We start from the raw sequence: 23,295 nt of genomic DNA on the forward strand, positions 1-23,295 counted from the left end.
TTGGATAAAAAAATAATTGGGTACTCTAAATTTAAAAAAAAAGACATATGGTATACTTGCCTTTATTAGCCGAGCCATAGGGCAGAATTCTTCCACCCTGCCCGCCGCAAGGTCGCCACGGGTCGGGGTGGACCATGACCTCGGGCGGGAATTTCCGGTTAGGTGCAGCCGGAGAAACACACCCATAGCGTTTAAGAACAGGGAGGTTATGCTGGAACTGTAGAAAACGTTGGTTAGGCTACAGCTAGACTTTTGTGTGCAATTCTGGAATCCACATTATAGGAGGGATGTGATAGCACTGGAAAGGGTGCAGAAGAGATTTACCAGGATGTTGCCTGGGCTGGAGAGTTTGGATAGTTTTTGGGGTTGTTTTCCTTGGAGCAGAGGAGACTGAGGGGGGACATGATTGCGATGGATAAAATTTTTGGGGGCATAGATAGAGTAGAGAGGAAGAAACGTTTCCCCTTGGTGGAATAGTCAATGACCAGGGCATAGCTTTGAGGTAAGGGGCAGGAGGAAGAACCTTTTTCACCCAAAGGGGGGTGGGAGTCTGGAACTCGCTGCCTGAAAGGGGGTAGAGACAGAGACCCTCATAACATATGACAAGTGTTCAAATGTGCATTTGCGATGCCAGGGCATGCAAGGCCACTGGCCAAGTGCTGGGGGGAATGGGATTAGAATAGTTAGGTTGTTTTTTTGTGACTGGCGCAGATGTAATGGGCCAAAGGGTCTCCGTGACTATAGAATCGTGGGCACTGCGCTAAATTGTTTGGGATAAAGACCACAACAAAGGTCTTTTTGCATAGCGGATAGCTCGGGGGCGGAGCGATACTGAGCAGTAACATTTCCTTTTGCAAAATAGTGGAAAGTGATGTGGGTGACCCAGGGGAATCAAGTACCCAGTTACTTGCTGCAATTTCCCATCAGTGATACCACAGAAAAAAATAAAATCATTATGAGTTGAAATGCTTCCCTCTTGGAACACAATGCTGAGGCTGAACATGTCCAGGTGTCCTGAATGTAATTCTTGAACTTTATCTACTTTATTCCTTCTCCAGCAATTGTACAGTTGTGGTAAAGGAGCGTCTTTATTTTCAATAACGACTACCAATTGGATCTCCTGTAGACTTTAACTGAAATAAAAAGTCAATGTTATATCTCACCTGTTGTGCAGTTATTCAGTGGCCAGATTAAACAAGGCACTGAACCAAACGTGCACATCAATTACTTTGGAAACTTTTGTGCAGTGAAGATGTCGTCAAGGCTGTTTTCTGCTCATTTGGGGTTACATTCCAGACAACCTGGTAGATGTCATGATATGCAGACATTCAGATAATGATATACAGACAGGCAGCTAATGAACACAGAGAACAGGACATGACCAATGAGCAGGCAGGACACTCAGGGGTGGGATCTGACTATAAAAGGCACGAGGCACTCACACTCCGCCTCTTTCCACTGATGAACATCTGCAGAGTGAGTCAGGGTGTATGTACAGTATCACACCTCCAGCACGTGGCTAAGAGCTAGTCTGGTTCAGTCAGACAGAGTAACCACACTGAGGTTAGCAGAGAGTCGAACTCGGAGAACTGTGCTAACTGTGCGGCTGGTTCAATAAATCAGATTGAACTAAATTCAAGGACTGGAGTATCTTTTGGTTAAAGCTGCATCCAGTTGCAGCCTGTGTTATCCCAGAGTGCCTAACACGACAGTAGATGCCTACTGATCCATGATGAGAAATACTGAATATTATTCCAGTCACTCTCTGTAGAGGCTGAAGTTTGATTGCAGTCAGGTTTATGAATGACATTTTAGAAAAACAACCCCCCGGCCTCCAGCTGCTGGTTGGGATTATATCACAGCGTTCTTGGAGTAAAATAACTCCATTCTGTTCCCACCACCACCACACAACCAACTGGGCATTCTCCCAGCCACCTTCCTCTCATCCAGCCCATTAGTCCCGACTCAATAACCGCACTGTGAACCCTCATGCTCACCCGCACAAAAGGCTCAAACAGCACTCTCCAACTCTTGCCAAGTTGCACTGGTTCACCTTACCCCAACGAATTGGTGTTGCAATCCTTGGCCAGACTTAAATCCCTCCATGGTCTCTCCCCAGTCAACCTTGGTGACCTTCTTCAACCATTTTCCCCCCACTCGCACTCTTCCAACACTGCCATTTCCTTGGCCTCTGACGCAGCCTGATGACAATTACTCTCCCACCAGCAGCCATGCCTTCAGCTGCCTGGGCCCTAATGTCTGGAATTCCCACTCTGAGCCCCTCTACCACCCCAGTCACTCTCGCCTCTCTTAAGACTCTCCTGAAAACCTACCACTTTCAGCCGTCCAAATATCTCCTCAAGTGGCTCGGTGTCAAACTTTGTTTTGTAACATTCCTGTGAGGCACCTTGGGATGTCTGACTATGTTAAAGGTTCTATATAAATGTGCAAGTTGTTGTTATTACATGCACAGCTTCCACTTTGCTCTGTAACTCACCCCCTTGGACCACCATACCTCAACACCATGGCCTCCCCCTAATTTCAGAAATCATCACCCATCTCTCTCTCATAGAATCATAGAATTTACAGTGTAGAGGAAGGTCATTCGGCCCATCAAGTCCGCACCGGCTCTTGTAAAGAGTACTCTACCCAAGCCCACACCTTCACCTTATCCCCACAACCCAGTAACCCCACCCAACACTAAAGGCAATTTTGGTCACTAAGGGCAATTTATCATGGCCAATCCACCTAACCATCTTTGGACTGTGGGAGAAAACCGGAGCACCCGGAGGAAACCCACGCAACACGGGGGAGAACGTGCAGACTCCGCACAGACAGTGACCCAATCCGGGAATCGAACCTGGGACCCTGGAGCTGTGAAGCAATTGCGCTAACCACTGTGCTACCGTGCTGCCTCTCCACCCAAGCTTTTCCCTGTGATTTTCTCTCACTCTCTGTCACGTGCCTCAGTTTGAAGACGTGCTTTGGCAATAGAAAGAAAAACTGTTGGTAAACATTCAACAGTGCAGGTTTGTATTTTAGCAACATCAAAAGTGACAAAAACTCTTACTTCATTTCATTCCATTCGATGTAGCCACTCTTGTCCTTATCCAGCGTTTTGAACGCTTTCAGAATTGTTTCGTCAAGCTGACCTGATTTTTTGACGGTTTCCATGTACTCAAAGAATTTGTGGTAATTAAATGGGCCTGGTGAAGAGAGGACAGAGCTTAAATGATCAACAGAAACTCAACATCTGGCACTGGTTGACCTTTGGTCGGGTTGATTAGACCAAGCAATTGTTTGGATCAGGTCATAGTGGTAAGGTTCAGATGGTCAATGCGATTTCCCATCCCCCCCCTCCACTCCTCCCATCCCCCCCCCCCCTCCCATCCCCCACTCCACCCCAGGTGATGCTTATTGTCCTGCATCCAGCAACCTGCAGTCCTGGCTCCATGGACAGAAAACTTGCTCCCGTTTGGGGGTGGGAATGTCGGTGGGCGAGCGAGTAATTTCACGACATTGGCCAGCATCATCCTCCCGAGCTACAGGTTACCAATTAAGGAATGAGAATAGCCAAAGCTTTCACATCATTGACAAAATATGGGGGATGGAGTTTAAGAGCCGGGAGGTTATGCTGCAACTGAACAAGACCTTGGTGAGACCACATTTGGAGTATTGTGTGCAGTTCTGGTCACCTCATTATAGGAAGGATGTGGAAGCATTGGAAAGGGTGCAAAGGAGATTTACCAGGTTTCTGCCTGGATCGGAGGGTAGGTCTTATGACGAAAGGTTGAGGGAGCTAGGGCTTTTCTCATTGGAGCGAAGGAGGATGAGAGGTGACTTAATTGAGGTGTATAAGATGATGAGAGGGATAGATAGAGTGGACGTTCAGGGACTATTTCCTCAGGTGGATGTAGCTGTTACAAGGGGGCATAACTATATGGCTCATGGTGGAAGATATAGGAGGGAAGTCAGAGGTAGAGAGCGGTTGAGGCGTGGAACGCACTCCCAGCTATGGTCGTGGAGTCGGACACATTAGGAACTTTCAAGCGGTTACTGGATAGGCATATGGAGTGCACTAGAATGATTGGGAGTAGGTTGATTTGATCTTAGTTTCAGACTAGTTCAGCACAACATCGTGGGCCAAAGCCATAGGGCCATAGCACTATGGCTGTGCTATGTTCTATCATTTTAGCTCAGGCTTGGGCTGACACCTGCTGGCTGATCCAGGTAAGCGCAGTTACCGGGTATTACCTCGGATCAAAGCTAACTACAGGAAGAATTTGCACAAGATGGTCCAGATTTCGATTTGGATTTTGGTTCACCCGTACATGTTCAGCTTTGATTTCAAATTCCGCGTGACGGGACAGATACTAGCAGCAGCATTTTAATTCGTAATCATCAGCAGCCGACAGCAATGGCAAGGCCGAGGGTGATTGATGGTTTTACCTCTGAGCCGCAGTTCACTGGGCATGAGGGAAATGTCGTGGTCCGTCAGGCTGGTGCCCATAGCATGAGCAACCTGCTTTACTTGTGTGTTGAAGTTTGAAGAGGCCATCTTCTGTGATTTGGCTGGCTAAAGCAGAAACGAGACAGGGTATTTCAGTAGAACATTAAATTTAAATGATAGACAACACAGGTGTTTTAAAGCAGTACCTGATTTTCATAGAAAATAGAAGCAGGGGAGGCCTTTCGGCACTTCGAGCCTGCTCACCCATTCATTACGATCATGGCTGACCCCGCCTTCCCCCCTCATCCCTTCAGCCCCGAGAACCATATCTAATTCCTTCTTGAAATTACACAAAGTTTTGGCCTCAACTACTTTCTGTGATAGCGAATTACACAGATTCACCGCTCTCTGGGTGAAGAAATTTCTCCTCACCTCAGTCCTAAAAGTTTTACCCCTTATCCTCAAACGATGTACGTAAATGAATTGGAATCCTGAAACTCGCTGCTCTCTGCAATTTGGCTGGGCTACTGAGCGAGCTCCAAAGTGTGGTGATAAGCATCATTGTAAGTACACAAGGGGTTAATGTAAATACACTAAGACTAAGTTGTGTTGTTCCTTGTGTCTTAATAAAGCTCGTAGTCTCAAAGTAGAGAGGATGCTTTATTGTGAATTCATTCTGTCTTCAGAGCTTAACTTATAGCTACCTCAATGCTGCCTGCCTGTGTCTGTGTCTTGCTACCAGTTCTCCCTTCCGTGAAGTGTGTCCTCACTTCCTGTCCCTCTGTATTTATAGCTCTCCCGTGCTCCCTCTAGTGCTTGCTCAGTTGTATTGCATCTATACTGATACACAATCACCACATAAGTAAACACTAGATGTTCTGTTATGCTTCGTCATGTAGCATAAGCTGCTTCCTTGATGTATGCTCTGACAAAGGAAGGTTCAGACTTGGAGATAGGTTTAACACATTTATTGAACAGTTAACAATTCGTCTACTCGAGTTTGACTCTCCTGCTAATCTTGCTATAGTAACTCAGTCTAACTAACCAGTCTGCTCTAAGCCATGCGGTGGGTGTGATGCTTCTGATTTGCCCCTGTCCTTCTCTCTGAGTGTCGCCTATGGAAAAGAGAAAGAGCATGTGTGCCCTGTCCTTATGTGGGTTGCCCCCTTGTGGTAGTGTCACCTCTGGGTGTCCTGACTGCTCATTGGTCGTGTCCTATTCTACGTGTTAATCAGCTGTATGTCTGCATGTCATGAGGTCTCTGGTGCTCCCTCTAGTGGTTACCTAGTCTTTAGTGTATTTACATTAACCCCTTGTGTATTTACAGTGATGCATATCACCATCATTAAGAGGACTTTACGCCCGACTGAGACTGAATGGCAAGTGGTGGCGCAAGTTGGAATTTTAGGCTCAGATACGATACACAGATCAGGCGGATGCTTTTTGTCAAAAATTTCAACTCGATTTTCACCGGCAAGATTTGATGTGCTGTCTTGTGAAGAACAAAACAGCGCTGCATTTATGTAATAAAGTTTTGCAAAATGGTATTGCCACTGCCGGCGGAAGATCCAGCTCAACATGCCTTTGTGTTTGCTTCCACGTGAAGTGCGGAGGTGAATGGCGTAGACTAATTTCAGTGGAAGCTCGATCCAAAGGTGAGGGTGACAGTAATAGAAGGGTGTGCTGATAAAAGTGCATGAAGTAGAATGGGAGAAGGCTTGTGCGGAGTATAAACACCAGCACCGACCATTTGGGCAGAATGACCTGTTTCAGTGTACACTCGATGCAATTTGCAAAACTTTCTGCAACTTCCAGTTTTGTTTATCATACTTGAAAATCCATAGGGGCTGGTTTAGCTCACTAGGGGCTGGTTTAGCTCACTTGGCTAAATTGCTGGCTTTTAAAGCAGACCAAGGCAGGCCAGCAGCACGGTTCGATTCCCGTACCAGCCTCCCCGAACAGGCGGCGGAATGTGGCGACTAGGGGCTTTTCACAGTAACTTCATTGAAGCCTACTCGTGACAATAAGCGATTTTCATTTCATTTTTCATTTCAAGAAATACTGGCTCAAATAGTTTAGCTATGAAATTGAAAGTCGCCACAGTCCTCGAGGACCATAGGCTGCTTTTCCCTTTTGAGAGAGAGAGCCGACTGGTGGTGATTTTACCTGAGGGTCACCGCACCTCAGGCGAGGGACGATGCTGAGGAGGTGGGGCCTTAGTGAATAAACTCAGCCAGTACACAAATTGAATCTGCGCTGTTGGCGTAGCCGTACAGCCAACCCCAATTAGTTATAACTGTATTTTGATTATAAATCTTTAAGTTTGATATACTAGGGGCTGGTTAAGCACAGGGCTAAATCGCTGGCTTTTAAGGCAGACCAACAGCACGGTTCAATTCCTGTATCAGTCTCCCCGAACCGTCGCCGGAATGTGGCAGCACGGTAGCATTGTGGATAGCACAATTGCTTCACAGCTCCAGGGTCCCAGGTTCGATTCCGGCTTGGGTCACTTTCTGTGCGGAGTCTGCACATCCTCCCCGTGTGTGCGTGGGTTTCCTCCGGGTGCTCCGGTTTCCTCCCACAATCCAAAAATGTGCAGGTTAGGTGGATTGGCCATGATAAATTGCCCTTCGTGTCCAAAATTGCCCTTAGTGTTGGGTGGGGTTACTGAGTTATGGGGATAGGGTGGAGGTGTTGACCTTGGGTAGGATGCTCTTTCCAAGAGCCGGTGCAGGCTCGATGGGCCGAATGGCCTCCTTCTGCACTGTAAATTCTATCTATATGTATTCACAGTAACTTCATTTGAAGCCTACTTGTAACAATAGGCGATTTTCATTTTCATTTCATTTCATTTTGAACTCGCAAACTATCCTTGAAATCTCTGCCGATCCTACAGTAGCCATCTTGTGCTTCACAAAGAGTGGTGACCCAGGGGATGCTGAGATTTAGGTTTTGTCCTTGAAAGACAATTTGAATATCGCGCCTGTTTTGTTTTAATAAAAAAAAAATGATACAATCTTCTTCTACTGAAATTTCAAACCATACAATCTGATTTGGTCCAGCAATAAGTCGCTGAACTGAGGAGACTTCTTCTCAGGTTGGAGTGTTCCATGGTTTGTGTGGCTGAAATCTTCTCTGTCTGTTCTGCTGCGCAATATTTGTTTTAAATTCTGCCACCCTTCTGAAGTTATATGATTCCAATATGTTTAATCCGAGAAGGGAGTCCTGGAACTCTTAGGAGGTAAAATCATTAGGATATAACTGATGATGGTTAAATCTGAACCTTTGATTCAAAATCTTTGACCGACATGGTTAAATTCCTCCACACACATGTTGCTTCATGGTGCGTAGGATGGTTCATATAAAATCATGCACAGTCAGGCAAATTAATATCAAACTGATGCACGATCAATCATTACTGACGAGATTGGAGTCCAATTGAAGGCTTTAATGAACAAGTAGTTACCCCAGCAGCTCCGGTACAGAAGGACTGCTGTGGGTGAAACACAGACTCTTATGCTCCGCCTGCTGGGCGGAACCAGCAGGCAGGTTCTACCACTCATACTACAGTATAAGGTACATCCCACCTAGGTACCGCAATACCCCTAATATAGCCTACCACACAAACATTACAACATAAGAAGCAGGAACAGGAGTCGACCATCAGGCCACGTGGACCTGCTCCACCTTTCAATAAAAACCATGATGGAATTTCAACACCACTGTTCAACTTGCGTCCCACCTTAGGACATGGATCATACCATGAAGAAGGAGGCCATTCGAGTCTGCACCGACCCACTTAAGCCCTCACTTCCACCCTATCCCCGGAACCCAATAACCCCTCCTGTCCTTTTTTTGGACACTAAGGGCAATTTAGCATGGTCAATCCACCTAACCTGCATGTCTTTGGACTGTGGGAGGAAACCGGAGCACCCGGAGGAAACCCACGCAGACACGGGGAGAACGTGCAGACTCCGCACAGAAAGTGACCCAGGAGGGGAAATCGAACCTGGGACCCGGGTGCTGTGAAGCCACAGTGCTACCCGCTTGTGCTACCGTGCTGTACCTTCTTTGATTCCCTTAAAGCATGCCGCTGTTCAGAGAGACTTGGGTGTGCTAGTGCATGTGTCACAGAAGGTTGGTTTACAAGTGCAACAGGTGATTAAGAAGGCAAATGGAATTTTGTCCTTCATTGCTAGAGGGATGGAGTTTAAGACTAGGGAGGTTATGTTGCAATTGTATAAGGTGTTAGTGAGGCCACACCTGGAGTATTGTGTTCAGTTTTGGTCTCCTTACTTGAGAAAGGACGTACTGGCGCTGGAGGGTGTGCAGAGGAGATTCACTAGGTTAATCCCAGAGCTGAAGGGGTTGGATTATGAGGAGAGGTTGAGTAGACTGGGACTGTACTCGTTGGAATTTAGAAGGATGAGGGGGGATCTTATAGAAACATTTAAAATTATGAAGGGAATAGATAGGATAGATGCGGGCAGGTTGTTTCCACTGGTGGGTGACAGCAGAACTAGGGGACATAGCCTCAAAATAAGGGGAAGTAGATTTAGGACTGAGTTTAGGAGGAAATTCTTCACCCAAAGGGTTGTGAATCTATGGAATTCCTTGCCCAGTGAAGCAGTTGAGGCTCCTTCATTACATGTTTTTAAGGTAAAGATAGATAGTTTTTTGAAGAATAAAGGGATTAAGGGTCATGGTGTTCGGGCCGGAAAGTGGAGCTGAGTCCACAAAAGATCAGCCATGATCTAATTGAATGGCGGAGCAGGCTCGAGGGGCCAGATGGCCTACTCCTGCTCCTAGTTCTTATGTTCTTAACCGTGACTCCAGCCCTCAGGGGCTGAGAATTCCAAAGATTCACAACCCTCCGATTGCAGAAATGTCTCCTCTCCTGGGCCCTGATACTCTGACCACTTATGAAGGATTACGAAGGACCCAAGTTCCAGAATCTCCAGCAAGTGGAAATGATCTCAGAATCTATCCTGTCACACCCTTCAGTACATTTCAGAGAGGCCTCCCACTTATTGTTCTAAACTTCAAAAGAATACATGCCCAATTGACTCAAGCTCACTCTCTTATCCCAGAAACAAATCTAGTAAACATTTGTTCCGCCACTTCTAAGGCAAGAATTTCCTTCCTAAAGTAAGGAAACCATGACGACATACTAGGTGTAACCTCACTGCAGCTTTACATAATATAAAAAATAACTCTGATCTTATAATAGTTTGGGGTGTCAGTCTTGATATGGTTTAAATGAAGAAAATAATAATAATAATGGGGAGACCTAGAGAGAGTCATCGAGTTTTTGTAGCAGGGAAAAAGGCTGTTCGGTCCATCGTGTCTACGTTGGCCATCAAACACCTACGTTAATCCCATTTTCCAGCACTCAGTCTGTAGCCTTGCAAGCTCTGGCTTTTTAACTGCTCATCTAAATGCTTCATTATGTTGTGAGGGTTCCTGCCTCTATCACTCTTTCAGGCAGTGAACCCTCTGGGTTCATTTTTTGTTATTCGTCCAAAGGACGTGGGTGTCACACGATGGGCCTGCGTTTATTGACCATCCCTAATTGCTCTCAAGGGGGCAGTTAAGAATCTACCATGTTGCTGTGAAACTGGAGTCACATTTAGGCCACACCAGGCAAGGATGGCAGACTTCAAAGAACAGAGAACAGTACAGCATAGGAACAGGCCCTTCGGCCCTCCAAGTCTGTACCAGTCACGATACCACTCTTGGCCAGAACCCTGAAGAACAAAGAAAGGTTGCCAAAAGGTTTTTCCTCACATTCCCTCTAAAATGTCCTGACACTTAGTTATTGACCCCACTGCTAAGGGTGGGACAGTAGCACAGTGGGTAGCACTGTGGCTTCACAGCGCCAGGGTCCCGGGTTCAATTCCCAGCTCGGGTCACTATCTGTGCGGAGTCTGCACGTTCTCCCCGTATCTTGTGTTCCGGTTTCCTCCCACAAGTCCCGAAAGACGTGTTGTTAGATAATTTGGACATTCTGAATTCTCCCTTCCTGTACCCGAACAGGTGCCGGAATGTGGCGACTAGGGGCTTTTCACAGTAACTTCATTGCAGCGTTAATGGAAGCCTACTTGTGACAATAAAGATCTTTAGTGAACAATGTTATCAAGTAACATATGGAATGCTTTTCTTTATTAGGCGAGGTATTGAATACAAAGCAGGGATGTAACGATGGAACGGTACAAAATTCTGGTTGGGTCACAGCTGGAATTCTGTGCACAGTTCTGATCAGCACATTGCGGGAAGGACAGAATTGCCCTTGGAAAGTGCGAAGGAGATTTACAAGAATATTGGCAGGGCTTGAAAATTGCAACAGTGAGGGGAGATTGGATAGGTTAGGCTTCCTTTCCTTCAAGCAGAGGAGGCCGAGGGGCAACCCAATTGAGGTGTACAAAACCATGAGGCGCCTGGGCAGGACAGACAGGAAAGACAAACAAGTTTCAAGGGAGACTACCCCAAGCTGAGAGGTCAGTTACCAGGGGGCATAGCTTTAAGGCGATCGGCAGACGGATTAGAAGGGACGTGAGGGAGAACCTCTTCAGCAGAGATTGGTGAAACTTTGGATTCACTGTCTGACTTGGTGGTTGAGGCAGAAGTACTCAACTCATTAAAAAAGTTCCTCGATATGCACCTGAAGTACTGTAACTGGCAAAACTGTGGACCAGGTGCTGGAAAGGAATTAAAATGAGTGGCTAGTGTCTTTTTGGCTGATGCAGGCATGACATAAAAATTGGCTATCATTTTGAAAGATTTTCCCCAATTAGTACCACACCATTGCTCTTGCTACATAATCCTGCAATTTGTTCCTTCTATAGATATATTTATTTATCTATATATACACCATTCCAAAGAGTACAGAATTTGAATATTGCTGAAAAGAGACATGTCAAAGTTTTTCGTCAAGACACTTCACAAGAATAACAGTGCAAAAGGAAAACAACAATCTATACTGCACGAGAAGAGAATGTCAATTGGCTGGCAAGCAGACTCTGCTTGGTAGAGGCGTTGCCATGCACCCGCTGATGGTGAGTGACAGACAACTGCCAAGCACCGTTTGAAATGAAAACCAGGCAGCTTGACCCTGATTGGTCAAGGCATTGCCCTGAGGAATGAATCAGTAAATGGCTGCCACTCGTTTTGCTCAGCTGAAACAGGCGCAATGTGTGCGCGTGTTTCTTCTGTCTGCAGAGAACAGGGCCCTGTGTATTAACATATGTAGCTTGTTCTCTTGCCCATGCACTGGTGCTCTTGCGAATTGTTCTGATGAGTGCAAGATGAAAAGCTTCGACATGTCTCTTTTTTCAGCAATACTCAGACAGCACTCCCTGTTGAAAGTTACTGTTGAATCTGCTTCAGTTGGATCCACTTGCTGCACAAAGAGACTAAACAACAATTCTAAATATTCAGCAGAAATCAGAGCACGATTGTTTTACTGTCATCTATGTTGAAACAGCAGACTGATCGGTGAAATTCACATGAGCACAACAGACTTAAAGGGCACATACCTAACTTTAAGCAGAATGATAACATAGTTAACACGGTGTAATGTTTCTATCACAATATATCATGAATCGAGCCATTGGGCATTTTCTAATGACAATGAAAGAATAACATCAAGTGTGTATTTGTTGTTTCTCACAAGTCAAGTATTGACTCACATTTTGCATCAATTGAGTGTGCGTGTCACATTAAGACGGTATTACGAGAGGCATGTTTTACTGTATACTGTCGAGTGTGTTCTTGAATGTGCTGCTAGGGTGAGCCACCTTCTTGCAAAGCTGCAGAGCCCAGTTGTTTATCAAACACTGACTGGTTTCTGTTTGAAAATCGCTGATTGCCACAAGTAGGCTTCAAATGAAGTTACTGTGAAAATCCCCTAGTCGCCACATTCTGGCGCCTGTTCGGGGAGGCTGGTACGGGAATTGAACCGTGCTTCTGGCCTGCCTTGGTCTGGCTTTCAAAGCCAGCGATTTAGCCCTGTGCTAAACCAGCCCCTTAGTTTGAAAGGCGTAATGCTAGCTTTATCTTTCCTTCATTGAAGCCATGCTGAGATCACAGGTAAATGGCTGAGATCCTGAAGGATATTATGCATGCGCGGAAGGCATTCTTCTTTCAAAATTTGTACATTTTTTTAACAGTAGCAATATTTATATGTTGTGCACATATTGAAATTCTAGCCTCAGGGGACGGAGCAAAGCTGACAAAAATATCTGTGTGTCGGTGTTGCTGAGGTTAGATCCTTGATTACTTTTTTTTTTTTACGAGCAAAGAAAAAACATCCACGAAAAGAAGAAGGTTTTTCCAAGTAAGCAATAGATACTGAAATGCGTTACGGAGGTTCTTGCAATTAAAAACCCCCATTATCTGTCACTCTCCGACACAAACTGGATAGATCTCCAAATCTGATTTAATTTGGGAAGGCTCGGCCCTTAAAGTCTGTTGTTTCACAGCTCCAGGGTCCCCGGTTCGATTCCCGGCTTGGGCCACTGTCTGTGCGGAGTCTGCACGTCCTCCCCGTGTGTGCGTGGGTTTCCTCCGGGCGCTCTGGTTTCCTCCCGCAGTCCAAAGATGTGCAGGTTAGTTGGATTGGCCATGCTAAATTGCCCCTTAGTGTCCAAAAAGGTTAGGTGCGGTTATTGGGTTATGGTGTTAGGGTGGAGGTGTGGGCTTAAGTCGAGCGATCTTTCCAAGGGCCGGTGCAGACATGATGGGCCGAATGATCTCCATCTGCACTGTAAATTTCTGTGAACTTCTAATCCTGTTGTGTTGCTCTTAAGATGTACAACAGTAACAATACAACATCCATATCATTTTCTGGAAATTGATTGCGGTGAATTACTACATATGCCAGCCCAGGTCTGAGACCAGAGATGGAAATTCGGTGCTGGAGTCTGAGTGTGAATTAGCAACGCCGATTCCTCAACCATTCTTCAATGCCTGGTGAATTCTGATCAATGCCGTAGTGAAAGTTAGCAAAGTTCTCCGCTCCGCTCCAACCCTCTAAGACTGAGCTGCTGGCCTCATACGAGATCTCATTCAAAAATGAGCATCACGTGCAACATAGCAATGGAAACTTTGGAAATCTGATTGTGGCCAATCACAACCCCCCTACCTCAAAACAATACAAGTGCTGAGCTCATCACAAACACTTCTCTCCAGTCAGCAGTTAACAGAGTCAGCTTTCTGCCTCAAATTAGGACCAATCGCAAAGAGACAATTATCAAGAAAGCTTCAGGGTAACTAAGAATAAATCAATTTCAATTCCCTTTGAAGATGATCAATGACACCAAACTGGAGTCTTTGAGCAGGATTTCGTGCACGGAGAATGGTTGAGGATCAGAAAATGTTAGAAAATAGCAAGTTCATTCTCTTATTCAGGTGATGTGGAGATGCCGGCGTTGGACTGGGGTGAGCACAGTAAGAAGTCTTACAACACCAGGTTAAAATCCAACAGGTTTGTTTCAAACACTAGCTTTCGGAGCACTGCTCCTTCCTCAGGTGAATGAAGAGGTAGGTTCCAGAAACATTTATATAGACAAAGTCAGAGATGCCAGACAATGCTTGGAAAGCGAGCATTTGCAGGTAATCAATTCATTACAGATCCAGAGATAGGGGGTAATCCGAGGTTAAAGAGGTCTGAATTGTCTCAAGCCAGGACAGTTGGTAGGATTTTGCAAGTCCAGGCCAGATGGTGGGGGGTGAAATGTAATGCGACATGAATCCAAGATTCCGGTTGAGGCCGCACTCATGCGTGCGGAACTTAGCTATAAGTTTTTGCTCGGCAATTATTCAGGTGGAAATGATTACTGTCTGTGCGCCATCAGATCGCACTACCCAAACCAGCAGGAGAGGGTGGTGGGCACCAGGATTCAATGAACTTTTGGAAATGTCACAGTTTTATTCAACACACCTATGAACAGGATTATTGGAGAGGCAAGTTGACCATAATGGAAAACTAACATTTCCATTGTGCTACAGGCAGTGTAGATTTTCAAGATGCACAAGTTAATTCTTATTATCTGCATTACATAAAGATGATTAATTGGTTGTTTAATTCAAATTGCCCCATCATCTGGTAGCTTCTAAATGGCAAGGCAGTGTTCAAAGCAAAATACGCACTCTTTTGTGAAGATAAAATTAGGATCAAGCAAATCGTGGTAGCAAGTAGACGCATTCTTGATAAACGCCCTTCCCCAAAGTAGGACTTTTTATCCTCACCCACTTTTTTCAGGCACTGATGGGTGTAATATTTATTCCAGCCATTGAACATTGAATTCTGGCTTCCAGTGTTTACTGTGTCCCAGTTGGTAGCAGTCTTGTCTCTATTGTGATGACTGGAAGTCTTCAGGAATATTGGATTCGAAGTATTGGGCAATTTGAGGGTTACAAGCCTGGGGTTAGAGTGTGTTTGACTGCAGTTGTCATGTTTTTTTTTTAAAGAATTCTGTTTTGCAGGGTCTGGGTGCTTTTGGCAGCCAGAAGGTGGAATTGACAAAGGAACTGTGTTTTTTAGTCTGGGCTAATGGACTGTGGTTTGACTAGGAAAGTCCCTGGGGGGGGGGGGGGGGGGGGGGTTAATGAGCTTTGCAGCCTGTAGAGATCATTTGTTTTGCTGCTTGGGGGAGATGAGGCCATTGTTGGGTGGAGCCAAGGGATGCAGAGAGACATTTTCAAAAGCTTTAGAGAGTTAGTTTTTGCAGAAGGATTTGGAGAGAAGAGTTGAAATGTGATCTGCCTGACGCCAAGTCCACAATTCTCCCACAGTAAGATAGACTGAGAGCTGTTTGCTTCGTTTCTTGTTGTTTCATCAAGTACTGAGTAGTAGAGTTTAAGGGGTATTGGAAAATGTTTTTTTCCAGTGTGAAGTTAAAATGTTTAATATTGCATTCATAAAGTTTTGTTCCAAAAATAATCAAACCCTAATTATTCATGCAATCGTTCCTGGAGCGAATCATCTTTTCCGTACAGTCTTGCAAAAAAAGTAAAATATTGGGGTTTCCATCCAGTATCCTAGCCACTGTTGGGGTCTGGTCAAGGATCATAATGCTGTGTCCTAAGGTTCTGGGTTCCACTCCCACTCCATGGCTTGAACATAAAACCCAAGACAGATATTCCAGTGCAGCGGTGAGCCACATGCAACCCATCAGGGTTCTGAGTGCAGCCCACGAGGCATTTTGTTGACCATTGCCCATGAGCAGAGTTGTCAGATTCTGCTGACTTCCATCCGTATAGTTTTTTTTTCCGACCGGTATGACTGAAGTGATCCCCGTGCAAAGCGAGGGCGAGTGAAGTAAGGAGCGGGCTGATTGCTCACAACATTGACTGTGAGAGCCGTGCGCTCCCTCTGTGCCCAACATTGACTGTGAGAGCCGTGCCCTCCCTCTGTGTCCAACATTGACTGTGAGAGCCGTGCCCTCCCTCTGTGCCCAACATTGACTGTGAGAGCCGTACCCTCTGTGACCAACATTGACTGTGAGAGCCATACCCTCCCTCTGTGCCCAACATTGACTGTGAGAGCCGTGCCCTCTGTGCCCAACATTGACAGTGAGAGCCGTGCCCTCCCTCTGGGCCCAACAGTGACTGTGAGAGCCGTGCCCTCCCTCTGTGTCCAACATTGACAGTGAGAGCCGTGCGCTCCCTCTGTGCCCAACATTGACTGTGAGAGCCGTGCCCTCTGTGCCCAACATTGACAGTGAGAGCCGTGCCCTCCCTCTGTGCCCAACATTGACTGTGAGAGCCGTGCCCTCTGTGCCCAACATTGACTGTGAGAGCCATACCCTCCCTCTGTGCCCAACATTGACTGTGAGAGCCGTGCCCTCTGTGCCCAACATTGACTGTGAGAGCCGTGCCCTCTGTGCCCAACATTGACTGTGAGAGCCGTGCCCTCTGTGTCCAACATTGACTGTGAGAGCCGTGCCCTCCCTCTGTGCCCAACATTGACTGTGAGAGCCGTGCCCTCTGTGCCCAACATTGACAGTGAGAGCCGTGCCCTCCCTCTGTGCCCAACATTGACAGTGAGAGCCGTGCCCTCTGTGCCCAACATTGACTGTGAGAGCCGTGCCCTCTGTGCCCAACATTGACTGTGAGAGCCGTGCCCTCCCTCTGTGCCCAACATTGACAGTGAGAGCCGTGCCCTCTGTGCCCAACATTGACTGTGAGAGCCGTGCCCTCTGTGCCCAACATTGACTGTGAGAGCCGTGCCCTCCCTCTGTGTCCAACATTGACTGTGAGAGCCGTGCCCTCCCTCTGTGCCCAACATTGACTGTGAGAGCCGTGCGCTCCCTCTGTGCCCAACATTGACTGTGAGAGCCGTGCGCTCCCTCTGTGCCCAACATTGACTGTGAGAGCCGTACCCTCTGTGCCCAACATTGACTGTGAGAGCCGTGCCCTCTGTGCCCAACATTGACTGTGAGAGCCGTGCCCTCCCTCTGTGCCCAACATTGACTGTGAGAGCCGTGCGCTCCCTCTGTGCCCAACAGTGACTGTGAGAGCCGTGCCCTCCCTCTGTGCCCAACATTGACAGTGAGAGCCGTGCCCTCCCTCTGTGTCCAACATTGACAGTGAGAGCCGTGCCCTCCCTCTGTGTCCAACATTGACTGTGAGAGCCGTGCCCTCTGTGCCCAACATTGACTGTGAGAGCCGTGCCCTCTGTGCCCAACATTGACTGTGAGAGCCGTGCCCTCCCTCTGTGTCCAACATTGACAGTGAGAGCCGTGCCCTCCCTCTGTGCCCAACATTGACTGTGAGAGCCGTGCCCTCCCTCTGTGCCCAACATTGACTGTGAGAGCCGTGCCCTCCCTCTGTGCCCAACATTGACAGTGAGAGCCGTGCCCTCCCTCTGTGCCCAACATTGACTGTGAGAGCCGTGCCCTCCCTCTGTGCCCAACATTGACTGTGAGAGCCGTGCCCTCCCTCTGTGCCCAACATTGACTGTGAGAGCCGTGCCCTCCCTCTGTGCCCAACATTGACTGTGAGAGCCGTGCCCTCCCTCTGTGCCCAACATTGACTGTGAGAACCGTGCGCTCCCTCTGTGTCCAACATTGACTGTGAGAGCCGTGCCCTCCCTCTGTGCCCAACATTGACTGTGAGAACCGTGCGCTCCCTCTGTGCCCAACAATGACTGTGAGAGCCGTGCCCTCTGTGCCCAACATTGACTGTGAGAGCCGTGCCCTCTGTGTCCAACATTGACTGTGAGAGCCGTGCCCTCCCTCTGTGCCCAACATTGACAGTGAGAGCCGTACCCTCCCTCTGTGCCCAACATTGACTGTGAGAGCCGTGCCCTCCCTCTGTGACCAACATTGACTGTGAGAGCCGTGCCCTCCCTCTGTGACCAACATTGACTGTGAGAGCCGTGCCCTCCCTCTGTGCCCAACATTGACAGTGAGAGCCGTGCCCTCCCTCTGTGCCCAACATTGACTGTGAGAGCCGTGCCCTCCCTCTGTGCCCAACATTGACTGTGAGAGCCGTGCCCTCCCTCTGTGCCCAACATTGACTGTGAGAGCCGTGCCCTCCCTCTGTGCCCAACAGTGACTGTGAGAGCCGTGCCCTCCCTCTGTGCCCAACATTGACTGTGAGAGCCGTGCCCTCCCTCTGCGTCCAATCCAAGGGTAAATCATTTTGCTTTTAGCATTTGAAGTTGATGAGAGGTCTATTAATATGTGAATGGTTAAGGATGTTCGACAAATCGTTATGAACTATTCGGTGTATTTTGAGTATGTTCAATCTTAGTCATGGGTCATGGTCAGTGAATAAGCCTAATTTAAAACCTACGGCCCACCAAAATGAAGGATGGCCGCTCACTCGCCTAGATTGCCCATCACTGCTCTTGTGCAATACCGAGGGAGTTCTGCAGTGTTGGAGGTACCACCATTTGGGTGAGACCAGCCTGCCCAGGAAGATGTAAAAGATGCCATGGCACTAGTTTGAAGATCAGCAGGGGAGTTATCCCTGGTGCCAATACTTATCCCGCAATCAGCATCACAGACGTGGTCATTATCACACGACTGGGAGCTTGCTGGGGGTTTTGGTGTCGTATTTCCTACATTACAAGAGTGACCACACCTCAGAAGTCCCACATTGGCTGTAAAAGTGCTTTGAGATGTCGAATGGTTATCAGTTTAAGTGCAAGCTTTTCTTTCTTTTTATCACATTATTTTGTAAACTTGAATGCCGTATCAGAGAGACCCCAGGATGTCAGAGGAGGGAGCAAAGAGGGTTGATGAGGGTAATGTATTTGATATAGTCTACATGCGCTTTGACAAGGAACTGACAGGTCCCATATGGCCGAATGATCAGAAAAGTAAAAGCCCCATGGGATCCAAGGAAAATTGGCAATTTAGAACCAAAATGGGCTCAGTGGCTGGAAGCAAAGGGTGATGGTTGGTGGATGTTTTTGTGATTGGAAAGTCCCCTCCAGTGAGGTTTCACAGGGCTCATTCATAGATCCCTTACTTCTTGCAATGTAGATCTATGCTTTAGACCCAGAAGTAGGGGGCATGGATAAGATGTTTGCAAATTGTACATGTGTTTGATAGTGAGGAAGAAAGTTCTGGGCGACAGGAATAGATCAATGGACAGACCTGGTGGGTGGAAATGTGACACGTGGGTTGCAACCTGGGGCAGTGTGAGATTACGCATTTTGGAAGGCTACACAAGGCAAGGGAATACAGAATAAATTGATGAATACCCGTGTTGGGAAGGGTAGTGGAGAGGGGACATTGGAGTGCATGTGGAAATACCCAGAAGGTGGCAGGACTGTTAAATAAGATACTGAGGAGGCATATGGGAGACGTTCCTTTAATAGCTGAGGCATGTACTATGTGTGCAGGGAAGTTGTACCAGAACTGTATAAAACACTGGTCAGGCCACTGTGAGAATACTGCATCCCATTCTGGTCACTGTGTTTTAGAACAGCGGGATGCTAGGACCAGCGGGAATACATTATGGGAATGTTGCCAGGATTGGAGAACTTTTGTTCTGGGAAAAGATTGAATAGGCTGTGATTTTATTTATTTGGCACAGAGGGCAGATTTGATTGAGGTCCATGAACTTCTAAGAGGCCACGGTAGAGTGGATCGGAAGGATTTATTCGTCATAGCAGATACATCAATAACCAATGCTTAGATTTAATTAATTGGTGGAAGGATTGGAGGAGAAATTATTCAGCCAGGCTGTTGGTCGAACCCAACTAAAAGGTAGAGGCAAAGACACTGGACGCATTTTAAAAGGTGCTTGAGAAGGGCAGCACGGTAGCAAAAGTGGTTAGCACTGTGGCTTCACAGCACCAGGGTCCCAGGTTCGATTCCCCGCTGGATCACTGCCTGTGCGGAGTCTACACGTTCTCCCCCTGTGTGCGTGGGTTTCCTCCGGGTGCTCCCATTTCCTCCCACAGTCCAAAGACGTGCAGGTTAGGTGGATTGGCCATGATAAATTGCCCTTAGTGTCCAAAAAAAGTTAGGAGGGGTTATGGGGATAGGGTGGAAATGAGGACTTAAGTGTGTCGGTGCAGACTCGATGGGGCGAATGGCCTCCTTCTGCACTGTATGTTCTATATTCTATTCCATAACCTAGGGGCCAAGAGCTGGAAAGTCGTTTTAGGCTTTTTTGATCGGAACAAACGTAATGGACCAGGTGACCACCTTGAGTGCTTTAGATTTCTGTGATTCAAACGCGGGGAGAATTGGAATTTCTTTAAATTAAACGCACGAGGGCGATTTTAACCCAGCCCTGGCCAGGTACCATGGGGGGGGGGGGGGGGGAAGAGGGGCAATGCTGGTTTTATACTGGAACTGATTCCATACTTCATCAGAATCAACAGGGAGCGGCACCTTGGCAACTTGCCACCTGGATAGTGAAGCTCACATGGACCCCCACAGAAAATGCCCAGAAACTGTTATCAAGGGCCAGAGAACTCGAGAATGAAATGATACCGCTCGCGTATCGCAGCCAGGAGATGTTGCAACCTGAGCTGCACTGCAGCGACTTATTTTAGGACTGGATGGCGGTGGAGACCAGCTGCTGGTGTTTCCTTGTGTTGTACTCCTGGGACAGTTAAGTTTACCAAAATCCACTTGTTGATTCAAAACACATGATGGAGCGGCAGGCAAACAAAATACTTAAACGCTCCCAAAAGAATAACCACTTAAGCATTACGAAATCATCTGACAATTAAGTTTCTGTTGATGAATGCATCTTTCACTCTCTGGTTTTATGTTGCAATATTTTAAAATCGGAAGGAACGAACAACATTTTAATTGATTTTATTTATACAATTTACGCAAAAAAAAGGTTTGGCTTTTATTCCGCAATATCTTTCTCTTACAATCCCAAATCTACTAATACAAACTCAGCTAATTTATTCCGTTATATGAAGGGGGTAAGTATGTAGGTTCACCATGAAGTAAACTCGAGTCGATAAACGGAATTGTGCAAACAATTGATGTAAAAGTAATAGGTTAATAAGCCCTGAAGCTGAACGATGATATTTTTAGCACTCTAGCTAACACATTAAGGCGCAGGTTTGTTTCCCTTATTTTGTTATAGTTCTTAACGCATTTCAAATAACTGGGATATTGGCTGGGTCAAAGCAACAGGAATTAATGCAAATGCCTTAACAGGTGTCCTTAAACTAACAGGGAATTTAATTTATTAATTGGTCAATCTTCTGCTTTCAGAGAAAGATAATAATTCAGATACAGTTTGCAGAATATTCAGTATCTTTAAAACAAAAAACTTTCCATGTGAGGTAATTTGCAAACAGAACTAGATATTTTAGGCTCTTCTATCCAGATTGTGCAAATATAAACTTAAGAGTAAGCTTACCACTGACAAGTGCTCCTTAATCCAGAGTCTCTCCACTATCTAATGGTTTGTCTGTTGTTCTTTGGGTTTATATATCATTTTGTCTGGCTATTTAAAGCAAACCGTATGTCAGATGTGGACTTGCTTTATTCTTCTGAGAATTATCAAGTGTTTCCAATTTGTCAGGCCTGTGTTTCATGCACTTGTCAGTTTCAAAACATATTAGACCCAACCCTTCGTGTAATAATCCACAGGAGGCAGGAGTCCCGTCACCACACCAATATTTATTTCCAATAACTAGATACAAGAGCAGCTCCAAACAGTGCTGCTAACATTCCAGTCAACTTAAGACTGCTCACAAAGCCTACACAGGTGCTTATATGGGTCTCCCTCAATGAGCTATCATTGAGGGAGCTCATACTCCACTTGGCCAACCAATAATGCTAATTGGAGGTCATTACACCCCTCCCCCCCAAGGTCCGAGGAATTCCTGCCAGCTGGCATTCCTCCGAACTTCTTCCTGCTCCTCATGTCTGGGTCTGTCACCTCTGTGTCGTCCGCCGGGTCGTTCTCCGAAGTGGGCGGGGTGTACCTTATAGGTGCCCATCTTTTTCTTGATGACCCCCTTGGAAGTTGTTCTTCCTCCTCCTTGGGGAGAGGTGTCGCGGCGGCCTCGTCGAGCGTGTCCATCTCCGACTCTGAATGACGGGGTCTGGAGAAGTTGCTCGGGGCTGGGGTGTGGGTATCTTTTCCATCTGGGCTATCCCAACTTGAGGCGGTCCTGCTTCGCCTGCCTCCAGGTGTGGGTCCGCTGCCCTTATTTGGTCTAGGTGTTTCTTCAGCAGCTTACCTCCTATCGAAACTTCATAGGATATGGGCCCTGTTTGGGACTCTACCATGCCTTTGACCCACGTTGGTCCATTCCCATAATTCTTGACCCAAACCAGTGCCCCCACCTGGAAATGTCTCTGCTGCCGACGATTATCATGCCACCTGCGTTGGGCCTCCTGTTGTTTCTCCACTTTCCCCGTTAAATTTGGGAAAAGGAGACTCAGCCTCGTTCTCAGCCGCCTTCCCATTAAGAGTTCAGCTGGTGGTATGCCCGTTGTGGAATGTGGTGTGGTCCTGTAATCAAACAGCCAGCGGGAGAGCTTTGTGTACATTGACACTGCCGGCTGCTTCTTAAGTCCCGCTTTTAGTGTCTGGACCGCTCTCTCTGCCAGGCCGTTGGATGGTCAGGGGCCGTCTTGATGTGGTGGACTCCGTTTTCTTTTAGGAATTTTCCAAATTCCCCACTTGTGAATGCCGTTCCGTTGTCCAACACCAATACCTCCGGAAGTCCATGTGTTGCAAACGAGGCCCTGAGCTTTTCGATTGTCGATGCTGTGCTTGCCGTGTTTACCCGGTGGACGTCCAACCATTTGGAGTGGGCGTCCACTATCACCAAAAACATTGAGCCCATGAAAGGGCCGGCGTGGTCAATATGCAGGTGGGTCCACGGTCTGCCTGGCCATTCCCACGGGTGCAATGGCGCAGCTGGTGGCACTCTTTGCCCTTGTTGGCACTCCTGGCACCGTCGTACCAAGGCTGCTATGTTTGTGTCCAATCCTGGCCACCAAACGTAGCTTCGAGCTAGCATCTTCATTTTAGACATCCCTGGGTGTCCGTGATGTAACTCGGTTAAGATTGCCCGACGGCCCAGAGCTGGGACTATTACCCGGGCTCCCCATAATAGGATACCGTCTTCAACGGTTATTTGATCCCTTCTGCTCCAGTATGGGTGCATCTGGGGCTCCACTGGTCTTTCCAGTTCCCCTGTTAGCAGTAAATGCTTCATCTTGGCTAAAACTGGGTCTTTTTGCATCCACAACCGAATATGTTGTGCGTCCACTGGTAGGGTGTCCAAAAAATTTAGAGTCATTACTGTCTCCTCTACTTTCGGTATTAGCGGCGGAGTGTCCGGGAGGGGAAGTCTGCTCAAAGCATCTGCATGTGCTACTCTCGTTCCCGGTCTG

General features: G+C 47.1%; 1 protein-coding gene across 1 annotated transcript in view; it reads right to left on the reverse strand.

The window, feature by feature from the left end:
- LOC119953661 (parvalbumin-like EF-hand-containing protein) overlaps positions 1 to 21,366 on the reverse strand; it is a 29,839-nt gene extending 8,473 nt beyond the window's left edge. Inside the window, exons 1-3 of the mRNA XM_038778149.1 lie at positions 21,302 to 21,366; positions 4,450 to 4,576; positions 3,071 to 3,206 (exon numbers count right to left, since the gene is read on the reverse strand). Of these exons, the coding sequence (XP_038634077.1) occupies positions 3,071 to 3,206; positions 4,450 to 4,558 (245 nt within the window). The 5' untranslated portion in view covers positions 4,559 to 4,576; positions 21,302 to 21,366. The remainder of the gene's footprint in view (positions 1 to 3,070; positions 3,207 to 4,449; positions 4,577 to 21,301) is intronic.
- Positions 21,367 to 23,295: the final 1,929 nt, after the last annotated feature.

This window comes from Scyliorhinus canicula, chromosome 18 (assembly GCF_902713615.1).
Source record: "Scyliorhinus canicula chromosome 18, sScyCan1.1, whole genome shotgun sequence".
In the NCBI taxonomy this organism is placed as follows: Eukaryota; Metazoa; Chordata; class Chondrichthyes; order Carcharhiniformes; family Scyliorhinidae; genus Scyliorhinus; species Scyliorhinus canicula.